Raw genomic sequence first — 22,731 nt, forward strand, 5'->3', positions numbered from 1 at the left:
TGTTGTTGGTTCACATAGCATTCACGGATAGATTTGAAAACGTCTGACACCAGTGTGCACAGTTGTTTACAGTTTGTGTGATAAACGGGCAAAATCCAATATTCTGTTCGTTTTATTCAAGCCCAGTGAGTGAGTGGAGCTCTAGTTGTCGAATATATATTTTATTCATGATCCACCCCCTTAACGTTTCTGTCATCACCACCATGTTCAGGTTTTTGTACAGCTCTCTCCGTGCTCTTTATCACTGTGCGTCTGGAATCCCCACCATGTTCAGGTTTTTGTACAGCTCTCTCCGTGTTCTGTATCGCTGTGTGTCTGTAATCTCCACCACGTTGAGGTTTTTGGACAGCGCTCTCCGTGTTCTGTATCACTGTGCTGTGCGCTGACTCAGTGCACAGTAATACACAGCGGAGTCGCTCAGTTGGAGGTTATAGATTTTTAACCGGCTGATTCTCTCGGCAGGATCGATAGAAGCAGAAATTCGGCCCCCAGCTGTGTTTTCCTTATTTTGGTCTCCTGAAGTGTGTCTCTGAAGCAGGTATTTCGGAGCCTGCCCTGGGGACAGACGGTACCAGTGTACTGTGTACTGACAGAACCCTGAATATTCGCAGCTTACAGTCACGATGTCACCGGCAGCAGAGGTTTGCAGAGGCGGACTCCGGGACACCAGGGAACCGGAATCTGCAATATAAAAATGAATATTATAGTGTATTTAGCTGCTGTTTTCCCCGAGACACCTGTCAATCACAGACATAGCTCTGACTTCCGCGGTAATGCTGTTCTTCATTTGAATCCCGGTCGAAGTTTATTCACTTTAATAGGCAATAGAACCAGCTAGGAGCTGCGGAGATATGTATTTACTCAACCTGTTGTTATGATCTGGAATGCACTGCCTGAAAAAGCGGTGGAAGCAGATTCAATAATAGCTTTCAACAGGGAATTGGATAGATACTGGAGAAGGAAGAATTGGTTGGGCTGTGGGGAAAGAGCAGGGAGAGTGGGACTAATTGAACAGCTCGATCACAGACAAGATGGGCTGAATGATTTCATTCTGTGTTGTATTATTCTATAATTACTATTAAATTTCTGATTCTATTTTTCTTAGTGAAAGACAGACAGTGGAAACATTTGAATAATCTGTTCTCCTCACGAAGACAATCACCTTCCAAAAAGAAATGTTTGACCAAGAGTAGCGCAGTTATTTTATGTTTAACTGAGCAGAGCAAATGCAACATAATGCAGTGAGAGACATGACAACGATTGAACCAAGTGACGCTTAACATCTTTGTTTAGAAGATTAGAGTTTAACTACAGTTTCACGCTTCAAGGGGGCTCCTGTTTGCCTCAAGATCTATTTGCTTATTTTGTTCCCAATACGGGGCCCGTTTTGTTCAGTTTCACTTTAATCTCGGATTTTAACGGGTACTTTCATTTTATTTATCCGTCTGTATCACTCATCTGGTACTAGTTCCGCTTATTGTCATCATGGGAACTTGTCCCAAAGTCTCTCAGTTGTCGGTTGGGTTCAGTTTGTGCAGTTTCCGCAGTGGTTTAACTGTTACTGACTGGGAACTGGCTCTTCCTGCTCTCAGACAATTTCAATTCCTGCAGCCCATTGGCTGAGTATCTACCCTGTTCTCAAAGCGGATTTGCTCTCAGTTTAATATGATCCTGAATCTGCAGATGCGGAATAGGCCATTCGGCCCAACTGGTCTATGCCAGGGGATTTAATACTCCACAGGAGCCACCTCCCGCTTTAATAGCCTCTTTCCGTCCTGACCTCTTTGTCCCTTTATTCCTTTCTCCCTCCTGTATTTTCAAGCCTCTCCTAATGTGCATCAATGGCATATTCTCCAACTACTCCCTCTGGCAGCGAGTTCCACGTTCAGACTTCTCTCTGTGTAAATAAATTCTTCCTAATGTCTTTCTTTGTTCGGTCGGCGACTATCTTATATTTATGGCTCTTTGTTCTGGACTCTCTGACAATTAAAAGCATTATCTCCACCTGTACCCTTTCCAACAACTTTTGCATTTTTTTGCTGTCCACCAGGTCTCCTCGCTGTCTTCTCTTTTCCAGAGATAAGAGCTTGAGGCTGTTCAATCTTTCCAGATAGGTGTGGATTGCTGTTGATGTCTTTTCTCAGGTATATTAGAAATCCAAAGGTGAGTAAAAGTCAGGAATCCAATCGCAGCCCGTCCCTCCAGTGAATCTCACTTCCGGGTGTTGTGTTGTATTTGAACAGCCCTGAGATCGGTGTCTCCAAAGCCCTGCCTGACCGGTGAATTCTGGTATGTCTCTCCCTTTCGTTGAATTATTTCTTGCTGGTATTAAATGGATTTTCTGCCCGTCTGCAGTCGTTCCCCAGGCTGTTCCCTATGCCCTTTTCATAAGAACATGAGTTCCTCGCTCTCACTTATTCACTGCTCACTGATACTTCATTTAACAGAAGCGTTCCAGCAAACCTATCTCTCAAACATGAAAAATACCTATTCCCTAGAATATCACAGAATGTATAGCACAGAACTAGTCCTTTCGGGCCAAATGGTACATTCCGAACCTGCATACACGCTCCTTCATCTCACCCTATCATGATATCATTCTATTCTTTGCTCCCTCAAATATTACAGGAGCTCCCCCTTGAATGCACTGATTCTGTTCGCAATGGAGAGGGTTAGAGAAGATTTACAAGGATGATACCAGAAATGTGGGAATATACATATCAGGAAAGGATGAACAGGGCTGTCTCTCTTTTCTCTTGATAAAAGAAGGCTGAAGTGTGACCAAACAGAGGTATTGTAAATTATGGAAGGTTTTGATAAAGTGAACACATAGAGAATATTTCCATTTGTGTGGAAGAATATAAGGTGGTCACAAAGAAATACAATAGGGAATTCAGAAGGAACTCCTTTATTCAGAGAGTGGTGAGAATGTTAAACTGGCCACCACAGGGAGTGGATGAAACAAATAGTATAGACGCATTTACAAGGAAGCTCGACATCAATAAGAGAGAAGGGAATAGACCGTTACCATGATAGATTTAGACGAGGAAAGATGGGAAGAGGCCTAATTGAAGCAGAAACGTCAGCATGGACTGGTTGGGCCAAATGGCCTGTTTCTGTGTCATATTTCCTATATATGCATTAATTTCACACTTTCCCGCATTATCCTCCATTTGCCACTTTCTTGTCCATTCACTTAACCTATCTATATCCCTTTTCAGCGTCTTTGCATCCTCCTCACAACTTACTTTACCTCTTATCTTTCTACTGTCATCAAATTTGGATGTATTACACTCGCTCCCCTCATCTAAGTCATTGAGAAAGATTGGAAATAGCTACGGCCCAAGCATAGATCTCTGTGCCACGCCTCCAGTTACACTCTGCCAGCCCAAACATGACCTGTTTATTCCTACTCTCTATTTCCTGTCACTCAACTAATCCTAAATCTATGTTAATATATTACTCCCAAACCCATGAGCCCTAATCCTGTGTAACAACCTGCTGTGTGGCACATTATCGAATGCCTTCTGGAAATCCAAATATACTGCATTCACTGATTCCCTTTTACCTACCCTTCGAGTGAAGCATCAAAAATCTCGAATGGATTTGTTTCTCTCTTCAATAAATAGAGTCATACAGCACTGAAACAGGCCCTTCGGCCCACCGAGTCTATGCCGACCAACAACCACCCATTTATACTAATCCTAAATTAATCCCATATTCCCTACCACATCCCCTCCGACATTAATCCCATATTCCCTACCACCTACCTACACTAGGGGCAATTTACAATGGCCAATTTACCTATCAACCTGCAAGTCTTTGGCTGTGGGAGGAATTCGGAGCACCCGGTGGAAACTCATGCGGTCACAGGGAGAACGTGCAAACTCCACACAGGTAGTACCAAGAACTGTAACTGTGAGGTTGCGGTGCTAACCACTGCGCCACGGTGCCGCCCTGTTGATTCTGCCTAATCAAATTATGATTTTCCAATTACACTCTTACCACTACCCCAATAACAGATACTAATATTTTCTACATTACTGATGCTAACTGACTCTATTTTCTCTATCCCTCCTTTCTTGAACCATGGGGTTACATTTTCTACCTTCCATTCCACGGGTACCGTTCTCGAATTTAGAGGATTCTGAGATCACCCAATAGTTCCACTATTGCTCCAGATACTTCTTTTAAAACCCTAGGATTAGGCAATCGGTTCTAGGGGATTTATGAGCTTTTGTTCCCATTAATTTTCCAGTATCTGACAGCTCTGATTCTGCACAATTTCCGGGTTTTTTTCTCTGAGTTCTCTACTGTAAAAGCAGAGACTAAGTATCTGTTTAAAGTGTCTGCCATTTCCTCGTCCCCAATTACAACTTCTCTTGTCTCTGCTTCTAAGAGCCCACGTTTATTTTCACTATTCTCTTCCTTTCAACATATTTGTAAAAGTTCTTACAATCTTTGATTTAATTTTTCTTCCTAGTTTATTCTCAATTATTATTTTCTCCTTCTTTATTATTTTATGGTCATCCTTTGATGATTTGTGAAACCCTCCCAATCTTCAGACTTGCTACCCTGACAACATTGTAAGCCTTTTATTTAAATATTATACTATCCTTAACTTTATTGGATTTTCCATTGCTATACCACTTATCCAGTGACATTTTCTATTCCTCAATGGAATGCATGTGCGTTGACAATTCGGAATAATTTATTTAAATGTTTGTCATTGCTTAGCGACCATTATATATTTTAATCAAATCTCAAACTCTAACTCAGCCATCATTCATTGCCCTTGTTCAAATTTAAGGCCCTGGTTGCGGGCTTAACCACTTTACTCTGAAATTGAATAGGACATCTAGCATGAATCCTTTACTTTAACTTTATGAATTAATAGTCTCGTTACAAAATACTAGATCTAAACAATCGATTCTGCAGTTAGCTTCCTCGACATATTGTTCGAGAACATATTGAATGTGTTCCAAAAACTCGTCCTCCAATCTACTTTTGTCAATTTGCTTTGCCCACTCGATATAAAGATTACATTCCCCCATGATTTTTGCATTCACCATGTTACATGCTCCTCTAACTTGCTGATTTATACTCTGTCTAACACTATGGTTGTTTTTAAATGCTCCGGCCTTTTCTCCACTTTGTCATTTCGTAGCTCCATCATACTGATTTTAGATCCTGACTTTTTGGTCTAATTTCAGTTCTCACTAGTGCCTTTATCTCATTCTTTATTATCAGGTATATCCCACTTTTTTTCATTTTTTCTGGCTTTTTCAAAAGTCAAATACCCCTGTATATTTAGTTTTCAACTTTGGTCACCATGTAACCGTATCTCATTAATGGCGACTGGATCGAATACATTAATCTGTATTTGTGCCATTAATTCACCTGTTCTTGTTATGAATGTTTCGTGCGTTCAATTAAAACGCCTTTCATTTTAACTTGTGACTATTTTCCCTGATTTAGCCTTCGTCTTCAGGCCCTATTACCGTTATTAAACCATCTGTCTCTTTCTGACTCAAACTGCTGGATTTTATCCGGATCGTTACTCTGCTCTACAGCCTTGACTTGTTTTTTCAAATTTATTAATTTAGCATTGGGATTATATTGTATCCCTTATTTAACTGTTGGTATCGGATCGGCCGCTGAAGGTATAAAAGGGGACGATGTAGTGTTGGACTCACACTCCCGGTACCTCATTCACGCTGTCCGGCCCGGAATGGAATATTCTGCCGAAGAGAGAAAGAGCTCGGTCACCCTGTCCCGTGCTCAACAGGGGCAGGCTGAACTTCCTCAGTCACAGTGAACAGCGGGAGCGGCGGCCAGTGTCTCGACAATCTGCGCTCATTTAAACTAACTGTAGATCAGAGTGAGAAAGAGTCAGGGATGTTTTGGGGATTCTCCCTGGTCCACGTTAAACCACTGATGTTCCAGATGTGGTCAGCGCCCCACAGACTGCCTTCTCTGTGAGGATCTCACCTCCTCTCCAAACTCAAACCTGGACCAAACTTCCGGTTCACATTTTACTCCGAATCACAAACTGCAATGAAAAAGTTCCATCAGGGAACTGATCTGTTTTATTTTTAAGGGATTGAGGTGATATTGAGAGCGATTATAAACTGACGGTGAACATTCATTCTGATAGTCTGTCAAACGGCGGGTTTTGCAGTCACTTACCGGCTGTGATCGTCACCACCGTCCCGGATCCATCCACGTATCTAGTATCCACCCCAGTGCCGTCGTACTCAGCTTTACAGTAATAGGTGGCGCTGTCTTCAACTCTCACATCTCCAATTTTCAGGGAAAATGTCTTTTCTGCCTTATTCACCGACACAACAAATCGCCCTCCACCGGAGATCCGCTCCCGCTCCGTCCCGGTCTGGGTTTGTCTGAAGAAATGTCCATTTTTGAAATAATGGCATGAATTACCAGAGTCAAAAACACAGGTGATGGTGAGAGACTGACACTCCTTCCTGGTCACCGCTGCCGGGGTCTGTCTCACTGACTGACTTAAAGAGTCTGGAAATTAACCAGAGAGAGTTTAATGGGCCATCGGAGCCGAAAAACACAACGGGTTAAAACCCCTGATTTAGCCTGAGTCTCCCGGGCCCTATTACCGTTATTAAACCATTTGTTCCTTCCTGCTTCAAACAGCTGGATTTTATCCTGATCGGTACTCTGCTCTAGAGCTTTGATTTATCTTTTCAAATTTACTAAATTAGCATTGGGATTATATTGTATCCTCTATTTAACAGTCGGAATCGGATAGGCTGCTGCAGGTATCAAAGGGACAGCTTAGTGTTGGTTTCATTCGTCCGGAACTTCATTCACACTACCTGGCCGGGAATGGATTATTCTGCCTAAGACAGAGAGAGAGCTGTCACCCTCTTCCGGGCTCTCAGGGACAGACAGAGCTTCCTCAGTCACAGTGAACAACGGGAGCGGCGGCCGGTGTCTCGACAATCTGCGCTCATTTCAACTAACTTTGGATCAGAGTGAGAAGGAATCAGGGATGCTTTGGGGATTCTCCCTGGTCCACGTTATACTGCTGATGTTCCAGATGCAGTCAGAGCCCCGCAGACTGCCTTCACTGGGGGATCTCACCTCATCTCTCCGAACTAAAACCTGGACCAAACTTCCGGTTCACAGCTTACTCCGAATCACAAACTGCAATGAAAAAGTTCCATCAGGGAACTGCTGTTTTATTTTTAAGGGATTGAGGTGACACTGATCGCGATTATAAACTGAAGGTGAACATTCACTCTGATAGTCTGTAACACGGCGGGTTTTGCAGTCACTTACCGGCTGTGATCGTCACCACCGTCCCGGATCCATCCACGTATCTAGTATCCACCCCAGTGCCGTCGTACTCAGCTTTACAGTAATAGGTGGCGCTGTCTTCAACTCTCACATCTCCAATTTTCAGGGAAAATGTCTTTTCTGCCTTATTCACCGACACAACAAATCACCCCCCGTCGGAGATCCGCTCCCACTCCGTCCCGGTCTGGGTTTGTCTGAAGAAATGTCCATTTTTGAAATAATGGCATGAATTACCGGAGGAAAAAACACAGGTGATGGTGAGAGACTGGCACTCCATCCTGGTCACCGCTGCCGGGATCTGGTTCACTGACTGACTTAAAGAGTCTGGAAATTAATCAGAGAGAGTTTAATGGGCCATCAGCGCCGAAAAACACAACTGGTTAATACCCCTGATTTAGCCTGAGTCTCCCAGGCCCGACCGTTATTAAACCATCTGTCCCTTCCGGACTCAATCTTATCCGGATCGGTACTCTACTCTACAGCTTTGATTTATCTTTACAAATTTACTAAATTAGCATTGGGATTATATTTTATCCCCTATTTAACTGTTGGTATCGGATAGGCCGCTAAAGGTATTAAAGGGACCGCTTTAATGTTGGGTTCATTCTCCTGATACCTCATTCAAACTGCCCGACCCGGAATGAAATATTCTGCCTAAGGGGGAGCGCTGTCACGCTCTCGCGTGCTCACAGGGACAGACAGAGCTTCCTCAGTCACAGTGAACATCGGGAGTGGAGGCCGGTGTCTCGACAATCTGCGCTCATTGAAACCACTGTGGATCAGAGTGAGAAAGAGCCTGGGATGTTTTGGGGATGCTCCAAGGTCCACATTAAACCGCTGATGGTCCAGATGGGGTCACCACCCAGCAGACTGCCTTCTGTGTGGGGATCTCACCTCATCTCTCCAGACTCAAACCTGGACCTTACTCCCGGTTGATAGTTTACTCCGAATGTAAAACTGCAATGAAAAATTTCCATCAGGGAACTGCTCTGTTTCATTTTTACGGGATTGAGGTGACATTGATCGCGATTATAAACTGACGGTGAACGTTCACTCTGACAGTCTGTAGCACGGCGGGTTTTGCAGTCACTTACCGGCTGTGATAGTCACCACCGTCCCGGATCCATCCACGTATCTAGTCTCAGTAAACACAGTGATACCGTTCTCAGTCATGCCGGTACAAGAACTACCGACACCTCAACCTGCTGGTCGTACATCACCAGACAGTCGGCGCTGCCCAGTTATTCCAGGGATTGTAGATCAATAAATAATATTCCATGTTTTACATTCCCTGTCGGTTCAAACTGTTCCTTGTGAGACTCTGAGCTCTTCATAACATAGCCCAGGAACACGGGCCGGAGGTGGACCCTTCATAGAACGGGAGAAAAATGTCAAAGACAATAGAAAGGATGAAATTACAATAACCTTAAACCACCTTGCAGTGATAATAACATCAAACCTACAATTCAGGATTCGTTCCCTTGGAGTTTATATTTTAACTGTATGGAGGTATTTGTTCAGGTCTCATCCACTGTGACGTTCCATAAGTAATCACAGTGTTTCAAGTCAACACAAAATCCCCCGGTACTTGGTGAGATGTGGGGATATTATTTAAACGCCGAGAACTGCGATTTCCGGATCCAGCTGTTAGATCAGGATCCCATCTGGTGTCAGGGGCTTCTCAATGGGATCAGTCATTCCCAATCTCCATTCACTGACACCAATCCCGGGAAAGACATCAACATTCGCACATTCCCGGCATTTATAAAACTCAAGATGTTAACGGCAATAATCCAATCTCATTATAAACTAGACTGTGGAGCAGACGGTGCGAGGCGGAACTGCGTGGATTAACTGTGCTTTTTCATTTGTTTCTGTGATAATCTGCAGTCAGAGATTTTGTACCGCGGGAAGCCGAGGCCCATCACTGTGTGTCCTTGTAATATCTGTACTCAGCTTTACAGTAATAGGTGGTCGTGTCTCCAACTCTCACATCTGGAATTTTCAGAGAAAATGTCTTTTTCGCCTTATTCACCGACACAACAAATCGCCCTCCACTGGAGATCCGCTCCCACTGCGTCCCGGTCTGAGTTTGTCTGAAAAAATGCCCATTTAGGAAATCATAACGCCAAAAACCACCAGAGTAAACACAGTTGATGGTGAGAGACTGACACTCCTTCCTGGTCACCGCTGTCGGGTTCTGTGTCACTGACTGACTGAAAGAGCCTGGAAATTAAACAGAGAGAGTTTAATGGGCCATCAGGGCCGAACCACACAACGAGGCTAAAACCCGAGACAGTGTCTGGAATTCGGATGGACTCGGGCAGCTTCATATTAAATCCACACAATGTCGGTTTGTTTGATCGGTACTCACGGGGTAAACAGACACACAGGGTGAAAACAAGGAGGATTCCCATCGTTCTGCTGCCTGGAGCTGATGGTTTATATGACGGGGAGCTGGAGACTGCAGTCCTGGACTGCTCTGGGAGACTGGACCTCAGAGCTGGACTGAAATACTTCAGTGGGGGGGGGATTTGCAGAGGACCGTGTCCCGGAGATCATTGATGGGCCGCACGGTTCCCTGGTCTTTGACTGTGTGTTGTGTGAATAAGCGACAGGTTTAAAGAGGGAACCTACAATTTTCTGTCGCTTCATTGGGTCTGCGAGCCCGATGTGAAATCCCCTCCCACATTAGTCTGATGTACAGGGGGTGGGGCTGGGGGAGTTGTTCTTTCAGTAAAGGCTGCCGCCCTCCTTTCCCCCACAGTAATGAGCTGCATGTGTTTTTATTGGGTGGTGTTTGTTGAGGTTGGAATGTGGGCCCAGGACAGCGGGAAAATTCCCTTTCCCGCTCTTATTCCAATAGTGCCGCGATTCTTTAATGTCTTCACAAACGGCTGGTAGGGCCTCGGTTAAAAGTCTCATCTGACGGACAGTGCCTCAAATCCGGCAGCTTCCCTCAATCCAGCAACTGAGGATCAGGTTACAATATGAGACAGTCCAGTGACATTGTCAATATCCAGGCAGATATACACAATGTACACAAAAAATATACTCTCCCTGTCATTTAAACATATGTTTCCTGTACCCTCCCCTTCTGCGGTTTGTGTTCAAAATGTCTCAATCCAGTAATGATTAATTTCCTGGTCTGTAATATTCAGGGTTACCAGTTGCAGTGACAGAGAATGAAGCGACACTCGGAAAGACATTGGGGGAACTCTGTGCTTGATGCTTGTGAAGGCAGCTTGCGTAATCTGTATATTATGTACAAACTGAGTCCGACCAGGCAACACAGTCTGATCAAATAAACCCTGCGAGCAGGCCACGGTCAAAGCCTCCGGGAAACTGACAGAGGAGATGTGGAAAGAACTACTCAATATTGCAGGCAGGCACGGAAGAGACAGCAAAAGAGAAAAGGGGACTTCAGGTTCACGGCACGTAACCCAAACATGGCCGACCGTCCGTCACACGAAGACGGTCGATGCTTGAAATGACCTCGCAGCACCGCCGGATGGGCGGTCGCGGGGTCCTAATGTCCATGTAGAGAATATCTTGTCTGCGTGATCAGAAACAACTTTAAAGAGCACACACAAACTGTTAGCTTAAAACATAATTTTTGCACAAGTATTTATCCAATTCCGATTTGCTTTCGAATGTTACTATTGAATCTGCTTCTACAGACCTGTCAGCCATTGCATTCCCGATCATAAACCAGTTGTTGGCTCAGATGGTGTGCTTCAATGCTGCAACAAGTACTTGTATTTGGAAAGCGTTGTTTACGTAATGAAGCGTCCCCGCAGCAGCAGGTAACGACAGTGATCTGATTGAAATATGAATCCTGCAGATGCGGATGTTGTTGAGAACATAATTCACCGTCTGCACTGTCAGAACAAGGAACATCATTATCAATATTACTATTACTCAGAATACTGCACAGCTCAATTTTAAGAGACAACAAATCCTTAGAAATAATGTCCCAGACACTGCCATCACCATTCTATGTCCTGTCCCACCGGCAGGACAGACCCAACAGATGTGGCGGCACAGTGGTATACAGCAGGGAGGGAGTTGCTCTGGGAGTCCTCAACATCGACTCTGGACCCCATGAAGTCTCAAGGCATCAGATCAAACATGGACAAGGAAACCTCCTGCTGATTACCACCTACCACCCTCCCTCAGCTGATGAGTCAGTACTTCTCCATGTTGAACACGACTTGGAGGAAGCACTGAGGATGGCGAAGGCATAGAATGTACCCTGGGTGCGGGATTTCAATGTCCATCCCCAACAGGGGCTCGGTAGCACCACTACTGACCGAGCTGGCCGAGTCCTAAAGTACATAGCTGCTAGACTGGGTATGCGGCAGCTGGTGAGGGAACCAACAAGAGGGGAAAACATACTTGACCTCGTCCTCACCAATCTGCCTGCTGCAGATGCATATGTCCATGACAGTATTGGTAGGAGTGATCACCGCACTTGTGGAGACGACGTCCCGCCTTCACATTCAGTATACCCTCCATCGTGTTGTGTGGCACTTCCTCTGGGCCTCCTTATCTCGAGAGACAATGGATACGCGCCTGGAGGTGGTCAGTGGTTTGTGAAGCAGCGCCTGGAGTGGCTATAAAGGCCAATTCTAGAGTGACAGGCTCTTCCACAGATGCTGCAGAGAAATTTGTTTGTCGGGGCTGTTGCACAGTTGGCTCTCCCCGTGCGCCTCTGTCTTTTTTCCTGCCAACTAGTACGTCTCTTCGACTCGCCACATTTTAGCCCTGTCTTTATGGCTGCCCGCCAGCTCTGGCGATCTCTGGCAACTGACTCCCACGACTTGTGATCAATGTCACACGATTTCATGTCGCGTTTGCAGACGTCTTTAAAGCGGAGACGTGGACGGCCGATGGGTCTGATACCAGTGGCGAGCTCGCTGCACAATGTGTCTTTGGGGATCCTGCCATCTTCCATTCGGCTCACATGGCCAAGCCATCTCAAGTGCCGCTGACTCAGTAGTGTGTACAAGCTGGGGATGTTGGCCGCCTCGTGGACTTCTGTGTTGGAGATACGGTCCTGCCACCTGATGCCAAGTATTCTCCGGAGGCAGCGAAGATGGAAGGAATTGAGACGTCGCTCTTGGCTGCCATACGTTGTCCAGGCCTCGCTGTCATAGAGCAAGGTACTGAGGACATAGGCCTGATACACTCGGACTTTTGTGTTCCGTGTCAGTGCGCCATTTTCCCACACTCTCTTGGCCAGTCTGGACATAGCAGTGGAAGCCTTACCCATGCGCTTCTTGATTTCTGCATCTGGAGACAGGTTACTGGTGATAGTTGAGCCTAGGTAGGTGAACTCTTGAACCACTTCCAGAGCGTGGTCGCCAATATTGATGGATGGAGCATTTCTGACGCACTACCGCCGTGCTAAATGGGATAGATTTCGAACAGATCTAGCAATACAAAACAGGGCATCCATGAGGCGCTGTGGGCCATCAGCAGCAGCAGAATTGTACTCAATCACAATCTGCAACCTCATGGCCCGGCATATCCCCCATTCTGCCATTACCATCAAGCCAGGAGACCAACCCTGGTTCAATGAAGAGTGCAGGACGGCATGCCAGGAGCAGCACCAGGCATACCTCAAAATGAGGTGTCAACCTGGTGAAGCTACAACACAAGACTATCTGCGTGCCAAACTGCATAAGTAGCATGCGATAGACGGAGCTAAGCGATCCCATGACCAATGGATCAGATCCAAGCTCTGCAGTCCTGCCACATCCAGCCGTGAATGGTGGTGGACAATTAAACAACTAACTGGAGGAGGTGGCTCCAGAAATATCCCCATCCTCAATGATGGGGGCGCCCAGCACACCAGTGCGAAAGATAACGCTGAAGCATTTGCAGCAATCTTCAGCGAGAAGTGCCGAGTTGATGATCCATCTCGGCCTCCTCCTGAAGTCCCCAACATCACAGATGCCAGACTTCAGCCAATTCGATTCACTCCGCATGATATCAAGAAATGACTGAAGGCACTGGATACTGCAAAGGTTATGCGCCCTGGCAATATTCCGGCAATAGTACTGAAGACCTGTGCTCCAGAACTTGCTGCACCCCTAGCCAAGCTGTTGCAGTACAGCTACAACATTGGCATCTACCCGGCAATGTGGAAAATTGCCCAGGGATGTCCTGTACACAAAAAGCAGACAAGTCCAGCCTGGTCAATTACCGTCCCATCAGCCGACTCTCAATCATCAGTAAAGTGATGGAAGGTGTCATCAACAGTGCCATCAAGCGGCACTTGCTTAACAATAGCCTGCTCAGTGACGCTCAGCTTGGGTTCCGCCAGGGCCACTCAGCTCCTGACCTCATTACAGCCTTGGTTCAAACATGGACAAAAGAGCTGAACTCAAGAGGTGAGGTGAGAGTGACTGCCCTTGACATCAAGGCAGCATTGGACCGAATATGGCATCAAGGAGCCCTAGCAAAACTGAGGTCAATGGGGAAAACCTTCCGCTGGCTGGAGTCATACCTAGCTCAAATGAAGATGGTTGTGGTTGTTGGAGGTCAATCATCTCAGCTCCAGGACATCACTGCAGGAGTTCCTCAGGGTAGTGTCCTCGGCCCATCCATCTTCAGCTGCTTCATCACTGACCTTCATTCAATCATAAGGTCTGAAGTGGGTATGTTCACTGATGATTGCACAATGTTAAGCACCATTCGTGACTCCTCAGATACTGAAGCAGTCCGTGTAAAAATGGAGCAAGACCTGGACAATATCCAGGCTTGGGCTGATAAGTGGCAAGTAACATTCACGCCACACAAGTGCCAGGCAATGACCATCTCCAACAAGACAGAACCTAACCATCTCCCCTTGATATTCAATGGCATGATCATCGCGAATCCCCCACTATCAACATCCTAGGGGCTACCATTGACCAGAAACTGAACTGGCGGAGCCATATAAATACCGTGGTATAGGAGCAGGTCAGAGGCTAGGAATCCTGCGGCGAGTAACTCACCTCCTGACTGTCCAAAGCCTGTCCACCATCTACAAGGCCCAAGTCAAGAGTGTGATGAAACACTCTGCACTAGCCTGGATGGGTGCAGCTCCAACAACACTCAAGAAACTCAACACCATCCAGGACAAAAGAGCCCGCTTGATTGGCACCCCATCAACAAACATTCACTCCCTCCACCACCGACGCATAGTGGCAGCAGTGTGTACCATCAACAAGATGCACTGCAGCAATGCCCCAAGGCTCCTTAGACAGCACCTTCCAAACCCGCGACCTCTAGCAACTAGAAGGACAAGGGCAGCAACTGCATGGGAACAAGTTCCCCTCCAAGTCACACACCATCCTGAGTTGGAACTATAGCGCCATTCCTTCTTGTTGCTGGGTGAAAAGCCTGGAACTCCCTTCCTAACAGCACTGTGGGCGTACCTACCCCAAATTGACTGCAGCGGTTCAAGAAGGCAGATCACCACCACCTTCTCAAGGGCAATTAGGGATGGGCAATAAATGCTGGCCTGGCCCGCGATGCCCACATCCCATGAATGTATAAAAAAAGTGCATCACCTCACTCTTCTCAGGATTAAATTCAATTTTCCACTGCTCCACCCATCTTAACAACCCATCTATATCATCCTATAATCTAAGGCTGTCCTTACTATATACGACACCACCAATATTCGTGTCATCTGCGAAGTTACTGATCATACCTCCTATATTCACGTCTCAATCATTAATGTCCACTCCAAACAGCAAGGGTCCCAGCACCGATCCCTGAGGTACACCACTGGTCACAGGCTGCTTCTAATCGCAAAAACAACTCACGAGCATCACCCTCTGCCTCCTGCCACGAAGGCAATTTTGGATCAAGTTTTCCAAATTGCCCTGGATCCCATGGGTTCTTAGTTTCTTAACCAATCTTCCATGCGGGACCTTATCAAGAGCCTTGCTGAAGTCCATGTAGACTACATCAACTGCGTTAGCCTCATCTACACATCTAGTCACCTCCTCGAAAAATTCAATCATGTTTGTTAGACAGGATTTCCCCCTGACAAAGTCATGCTGACTATCCTTGATTGATCCCTGCCTCTCCAAGTGGAGATTAATCCTGTCCTCCAGAATTTCTTCCAATAGTTTCCCTACCACTGATGTTAGACTCACTGGACTGTAATTACCTTGTTTATCCCTACTACCTTTCTAGAATAATGGTACCACATTAGCTGTCCTCCAGTCCTCTGGCACTTTTCCTGTGGGCAGAGAGGATTTGAAAATTTGTGTCAGAGCCCCTGCAAACTCCTCCCTTGCCTCACATAACAACCTGGGATACATCTCATCTGGGCCTGGGGTTTTATCCATCTTTAAGTCCCCTAAAACAGCTAGTACTTCATTTCAATGCTAATTTGTTCAAGCATATCGCAATCCCCCTCCCTGATTTCGACGCCTACATCGTCCTTCTCCATAGTGAACGCAGATGAAAAGTAATCATTTAAAACCTCACCTATGTCCTCCAGCTCCACACACAGATTGTCATTTTGAAACCTAATGGGTCCTACTCTTTCCCTGGTTATACTCTTGACATTCATATATTTATAAAACGCCTTGGGATTTTCCTTTGTCTTGCCCACCAGTGTTTTCTCGTATCCCCTCTTCGCTCTCCTAATTACTTTTTTAAGTAACCCCCCCCCCCCCCCCCCACGCCGCCCGCCACACTTTCTATACTCCTCTTGGGCCTCTGCTGTTTTCTGCGCTATGAATCTGCCATGATCCTCAGTCTGACCTTTATCTATCTCCCTCTGTTGGTGTCTCTCTGTATCACACATTTTACTCAGTCTCACCTTTATCTCTGTTCCTCATTTGGCAGCTCTCTCAACGTGTACAGAGAGGCACAGGGCTGTTCTATAGAGGCCGATCTCACTCAGCTGCGCAGCTCCGTTGATTACATTTTTAACCATTGAGAGCAGACAGGCACTGAGCTGATGCACCGTGCGTGGGAGAGGGTGGCTACACTCATCCTTCTGCACAGGAAAGTTGCTCAGGTATTCAATCAGAGATAGGATTAGCCCACTGAGGAAAATCTCGCTCACCTCCACATGCAAAAATCTCAGATCGCTAAATATTGAGACCAGGCAGGCACCGAGCTGATCCACCGTGTGGCGCCTCAAAGCGGCCTCGATCAAAAGTTTAAAGATTGAGACCAGGCATGCACTGAGCTGATGCATAGAAAGGGCAGCATTCACCCACCTGCACAGGTACGTTGCTCATATCATTAACCGTTGAGTATAGAGAGACAGTGAGCTGATCTATCGTGTGGAACCTCACTCATCTATATAGTTGCATTGTTAAGATTTTTAACCATTGAATACAGACAGGGTCTGGATTGATGCACAGAATGGACCTTACTAACTTGCATAGGTACGTTGCTCAGATTTTAAGCATCGATGAGGTTGAATTATTGCTTCTGTTTGTCAGTGTGAGAGCGCCCCTGCTGAGCACTAACTGGAACTCTCAGTGTGGGTTTTTGTCTGGGATCGGCCATATTAGAAATGTAAGGGCTCAGCATGTCAGGCAGCATCAGTGGATCTAATGTCAGCATCTAATATTTGTCAGTTCTGAAGAAGGGTCACTGACCTGAAACGTTAACTCTGCTTCTCTCTCCACAGATGCTGCCAGACTTGTTGCGTATTTCCGGCATTTCTTGTTTTTATTTAAATAAACCGTGTTGTTTCCTTTGTGTAAAACAGCAGAGAACCTGCATGGGAAATCTAGAGACCTATCTTCAATTCCCGAGCTATATTTCTTCTGTAAATATCTCGGAGATTCCCCGGGATACTGGATGTACCAGAACAGAGTTGGGGCAGGGTAGGTTGTCGAGTACCTACAGTTGAAGTATTGTGCTCTGTCCTTCCAGAACCGTTAATTCAGACGAATTCTGGGATACCGAATCTCCGCCTTTCGTTTACTGTAATACAAAAGTAGAATGTTTCAAAAGTCAGGGAGTGAATGTAAACCTTGAAACATAAACTGACCATTTAAACATAGGCTCACCGGGCAGCAAGACCAATATTATCAGTAAGGAACACCAGGAGTACATTGTGTCTGGTTTAGAGTTCCACAGAAAATAACAAAATGTTAAAGATATGTTGACCTTTCTAATCTGATATTAAAGATCAGGGACAGGCTTCACTCAACGGGAAACTGAGGGGAGTTTCACAGTAACAGGATTGGCCAGTCTCTTAGAACTGACGTTAGTTGGGCACCAAACAATGACAGTTGTAGATTGTTACTCTCTTTGATTGTTTCTCTTTCTCTCTGACTTTCTCTGTGTCTCTGTCTCTTCGTCTCGGTGTCTGTCTGTCTGTCTCTTTCATTCGCTCTGCCACTGTCTTCGGTGTTCCATGAAGGTGTGGCGTTTAGAAAATCTAACTTGTCTCATATTCTTTTCTCAACGAGTTCCCAACGCAAAGTAATGTAAAGTGTTCCATTAGTGCTCCATTAATGGTAGCAGTTAAGGTAGATAAAAGGTACGACTCGCAGCTCAGTCAATTTTTAAATATTAGAAGGTACATTTAAAATATCGCAGAGTATATTAGACAGTCGGGAATCAGGTGAAACTCTATTTCCTCTGTATATGACGCAGTACCTAAGTGTTGGAATGTGTAATGTTTCATATTGATTTCCCACGTTTCCCTTTCTAAAAGCACTGTCGATGTACTTACACCCCAAGGACTCTAGCGGTTCAAGAAGGCAGCTCACCAGCACCTTCTTAAGGGCAAGTAGGGATGGGCAATAAATGCTGGCCACATCCCCCGAAACGAATAAAAAAACATTGAACGCGCCTCATTCATCATTTATGTCTTGGATATTAAAATAAATAAAGTGAATAACCAAGATATAAATGAAGTTGGCATTAATTCCGTGTATATAGCTATCTGCAGTAAAGCATATAATACTGATACTAATAATTATAATAATCAATCTGTGACATAATTATTCAATAACAGCCAGAGGTAATTTTGAATTCAGTGATTTCCCGGCAGGCGCTGGCACATCGCTTTCCCCAACGCCGCTCCCGTTGCATCAACCAATACAAACTGACATTACTTTTAGTATAAATTAACAAAAACTTCATTTTCACCTCTCAGTTTGATGCTCATTAATATTATGTCATTCACTTATTATTTAACAATTTCAAACATTACTTAACTGTAAATGAGCTTGTCACCCCAAGTTTGCAGTTTCCCTTCCCACGTTGCCCTTCTTAACAGCACTGTGGATGCACTTGCACCCCAAGGACTGCGGCGGTTCAAGAAGGCAGCTCAGGACCACCTTCAAAAGGTCAATTAGGGATGAGTAATAAACACTGGCGACGCCCATATCCTATGAACAAATTTTAAAAAATCTTGTTTCGAATTAAAATTCGGTATTGTTTGGAATTTTATGGAATTAACCGTTTTCACTCCCATAGTTTAATCCCAGCTCAGTAGTGAAAGGATTTTCGGCGAATGAAGTAACTCACTTTAATAAAGTACCATATAACAAAATTGAGGCTCGTGGAATAAAGGGGTCAGAACCCAAATTGCACTTAAAAATTGGCTTAAGGACAGAAAACAGCGAATTGTGGTAAAGGGTTTTGGGGTCAGCGCGGGACCACTGCTTTTTTGTTAATATATGCACGACTTGGATCTTAGAATACAGTGTAGAATTTCAAAATTCGCCAATGATACCAAACTTGCAGCACTGGCAAACAGTGAGGATGATACAACCCGCCTGCAACAGTATAGAACAGCAGAATGGGCAGACAAACGGCAGATAGCATTTAATACTGACACGTATGAGGTGATGTATTTTAGCAGAACGGATTGGGTCAGGCAATATAGCCATAATGGCGCATTTCTAAGGAGCGTACAGGAACAGAGGGACCTGGGGGTTCATGAGCATCGATCTTTAAAAGTAGCAGGGTATATTGACAGAATGGTTGGTAAAGCATATGGGATCTTGGGATTCAGAAGCAGAGGAATTGAGCACAAAAGCAGGGAAGTTATGCAGAACCTTTAAATAGCTCTGGCTAGGCCCCAACTAAAGTACTATGTCCAGTGCTGGCAGCCACACTTTAGGAAGGATTTGAGGGTCCTTGGGAGGGTGCAGAACAGATTTACCAGAGTCGTTCCAGGAATTGGGAGTTTTAGTTACAAAGTTAGAAAAAGCTAAGGTTGTTTTCCCTGGAGCAACTGAGGTAGAGGGAATATTTGACAAAGGTGTACATGGTTATGACAGACTTAGATAAGTTAGACAAGATGGCTTGATTCTGTCTTGTTGGAGATAGTCATTGCCTGGCACTTGTGTATGCAAATGTCACTTGCCACTTATCAGCCCAAGCCTGAATGTTGTCCAAGTCTTGTTGCATGTGGGCACAGATTTCTTTAGTATCTGAGGAGTTGAATGGTACTGAATACTGCAATCATCAGTGAACATCCCCACTTCTGCCTTTAGGATGGAGGGAAGATCATTTATGAAGAAGCTGAAGACGTTTAGGCCTAGGACACAACCTGAGGAAATCTTGCAGCGATGCGCTGGGGCTGGGATGATTGGCCTCTAACGAGCACAGTCTTTGTACCAGATATGGCTAAAACCAGTAGACAGCTTTCCCCCTGATTCCCATTCACTTCAATTTTACTAGGGCTCTTATCTGCCACACTCGGTCAAATGCTGCCTTAATGTCACTGCCACATCGCCCGCGGAAATCACCTCCTTTGACTATGTTTGGATCCAGGCTCTGTGAGGTCTGGAACCGAGTGGCCCTGGCAGAACTCAAACGGAGCATCGGTGAGCAGGTTATTTCTGAGAAAGTGCCGCTTGAAAGCACTGTCAATGACACCTTCCATTACCTTGCTGATGATTGAGAAAGGACTGCTGGGGCGATAATTAATCAGATTGGCTGTGTCCTGTTTTTTATGGACAGGACATGCTTGTGCAATTTTCCACGTTGTCGGGCAGATGCTGGTAGCTTGGCTAGGGATGCGGCTAGTTCTGGAGCGCAAGTCTTCAGTACTTCTGCTGGGATGTTGCAAGAGCCTATAGCCTTTGCTGTACCAGTGCCTTCATCCATTTCTTGATATCAGGCGGAGTGAATCAAATTGGCAGAAGAATGGCTTCTGAGATGCTGGGGACCTCAGGACGAGGCTGAGATAAATCAGCCATTCGGCACTTTTGGCTGACGATGACTGTAAATATTTCAATTTTTTCTTTTGCGTTCTTGTGCTGGTCTTTTCCATCTTTGAGGATGTTTTTGGAGCCTCCTCCTCAGGTTATAACTGTTCACCACCATTCACGACTGGATGTGACAGGAATGCAGAGCTTTGATCTGATCTGTTTGTTGTGGGATTGCTTATCTCTGTCTATGGCATGCTGCTTCCGCTGTTTAGCACACATGTTGTTCTGTTTTGTAGCTTCGCCAGGTTTGTACCTCACTTTTATGTCTCCCCGGTTCAACAACATGGGTCGTTACCGGCTGGAAGGAAGTTGGGCTCGGTTGACTCAGTTCATGACTGGGCCATGGAGAGCTGCGGCTCCCACAATTCACAAAGGCTGGGAAAAGCCCCTATCTGTGGCACAAGCTGCACATGCTCACATCCGCAACCGGTTTAAGCACAGCTTTTTATATACTCGCGAGGACCAAACTATCGCTTTTGTAGATTAAGTTGTTATTTTGATGAAATTTGAAGTCAGTTTTCCTTTGAATTGAGTTTTCCTTTTAAATAACTGGCAAACATGAGGAATGTGTGACATCACACAAAATGGCGGACGCCAGTATGTTCTGTTGCGGATAATGCTCCAATGCTTTCTTTCAGTCACAGCACCGTGAGTGGATGCTTTCCCCCATTGATTCATGGTCAGGGGGTCACGGGCTTCTCCAGCTTCCACTCAGCTCCTGTCACCCCTGACACTGGGCAGTGAGCGAAGGGATCAGTCCTTGCATCGTAAAAAGCCGTGCGCAAAGTGTTTCCCCGAGTCTGGGGAAAGGATAGAGACTGGGAGTCACAGTGATGGCGGCTAAAAATAAATGTAACTTAGAGGGCCGGGCGTCCCCGAATGATGACGGTGGGGGAGAAGCGGGAAGAGAGATTGGGCAGCGAAAGAGTTCAAACATCAACGCCACCCATTCCCAACTATCATGCCAAGCCCTTCAGAAGGAGCGTTCATGCAACCCTCCCTTACCCGAATGTGATACTCAGACACAGGAGACCTCGCGCCTGAATTCCAAGAGTTTACAAGAAAGCGGCTGAGCGTTAGAAGGAAAATGCCAGAAGATTCTCGGGTCTGAACAGAAACCTCGGGCGTTATTCCGGTGGTTGGGAGAGAAACTTCAAGTAGTGAAGGTTTGAAGCTCAGTGGCGGATCCCTGGGGTGATGTTCAGTGAATTTAGGGAGATGGTATCAGAGGAACTGGAGCAGGGGGAGAAGATCCCTGGTGTGATTGTCAGTGAGTTCAGGAAGATGGTATCAGAGGGAATGGAGCAGAACAGAGATTATCAGGGAAACTTGTGACAGAGGAGCAGGGGTAACGGGTAGAGCAGAAAATGTAGAGGCAGATGGTCGGCATGTGCAGTACAGAAAAATGCAGAGTTTGTGCGTGTGTATGTTTGTGTCTGACAGAAGAGGTGGGTATTGTGGGTTGTGTGTAAGCAGAAAATGCAAAGATAGAGTCATTGTATCAGATAGGCATCAGTCGCCTGGAATAATTGGTGCTCTCTGTTGCGACAGTTAGTCCTCAGGCTCTGGGAATGAACCCCGACAGTCGGCCTCCATCTTTGTCACATAGGCTTCTGGCTTTGGAAATCATTCCCAGAGGTTGTCCTCTCTGGTGTATTAGATAGGCCCCAGACTGTGGGATCATGCCTAGGGTCTGCGTTTCCTGTTGTGTCAGATGTCCCCCGGCTATTGAAATAATTCCCAGCTCTTGTGCTCGATGGCATATTTTGTCAGATATGCAGCAGTCTCTAGGAATCATTCCCAGGGTTTAAGCTGCCTCATGTGTCTGTCTATATGTGTATGTATATATCTAACTTGTGCTACGCCTGTCCTGGAACGTTTGATGCATCAGTGTAGAGGGAGCTTTACGATGTCTCTAATTCATGTTGGACCAATCCTGGGAGTGTTTGTTGGGACAGTATACAGGGAACAGTACAGTGTATCTAATCCCAGCTGTGTCTGCCCTGGGAGTGCTTTGTGGGCTCGTGTAGAGGCAGCTTTACTCTGTCCCTAGCCCGTGCAGTCCTTGTCCTGGGAGTAGAACCATAGAAAAATTACAGCACAGGAGGTGGTCATTCAGCCTGTCGTGTCCGTGCTGGCCGTAAAAACTAGCCACCCAATCTAGCCTTGCAGGTTACAGCACTTCAGATACATG

At 45.7% G+C, this 22,731-nt stretch overlaps 1 protein-coding gene across 1 annotated transcript; it reads right to left on the reverse strand.

Moving 5' to 3' along the window:
- Window positions 1-367: 367 nt before the first annotated feature.
- Window positions 368-8,505, reverse strand: LOC137348562 (uncharacterized). Its single transcript, XM_068013860.1, has 4 exons — window positions 8,427-8,505; window positions 7,315-7,479; window positions 6,190-6,531; window positions 368-681 (listed from the first exon to the last, which is right to left on the reverse strand). Exons 1-4 carry the CDS (start codon window positions 8,503-8,505, stop codon window positions 368-370), a joined length of 900 nt encoding a protein of 299 aa, XP_067869961.1.
- Between the last annotated feature and the right edge of the window lie 14,226 nt (window positions 8,506-22,731).

This window comes from Heterodontus francisci, chromosome 34, assembly GCF_036365525.1.
Source record: "Heterodontus francisci isolate sHetFra1 chromosome 34, sHetFra1.hap1, whole genome shotgun sequence".
Taxonomy (NCBI): Eukaryota; Metazoa; Chordata; class Chondrichthyes; order Heterodontiformes; family Heterodontidae; genus Heterodontus; species Heterodontus francisci.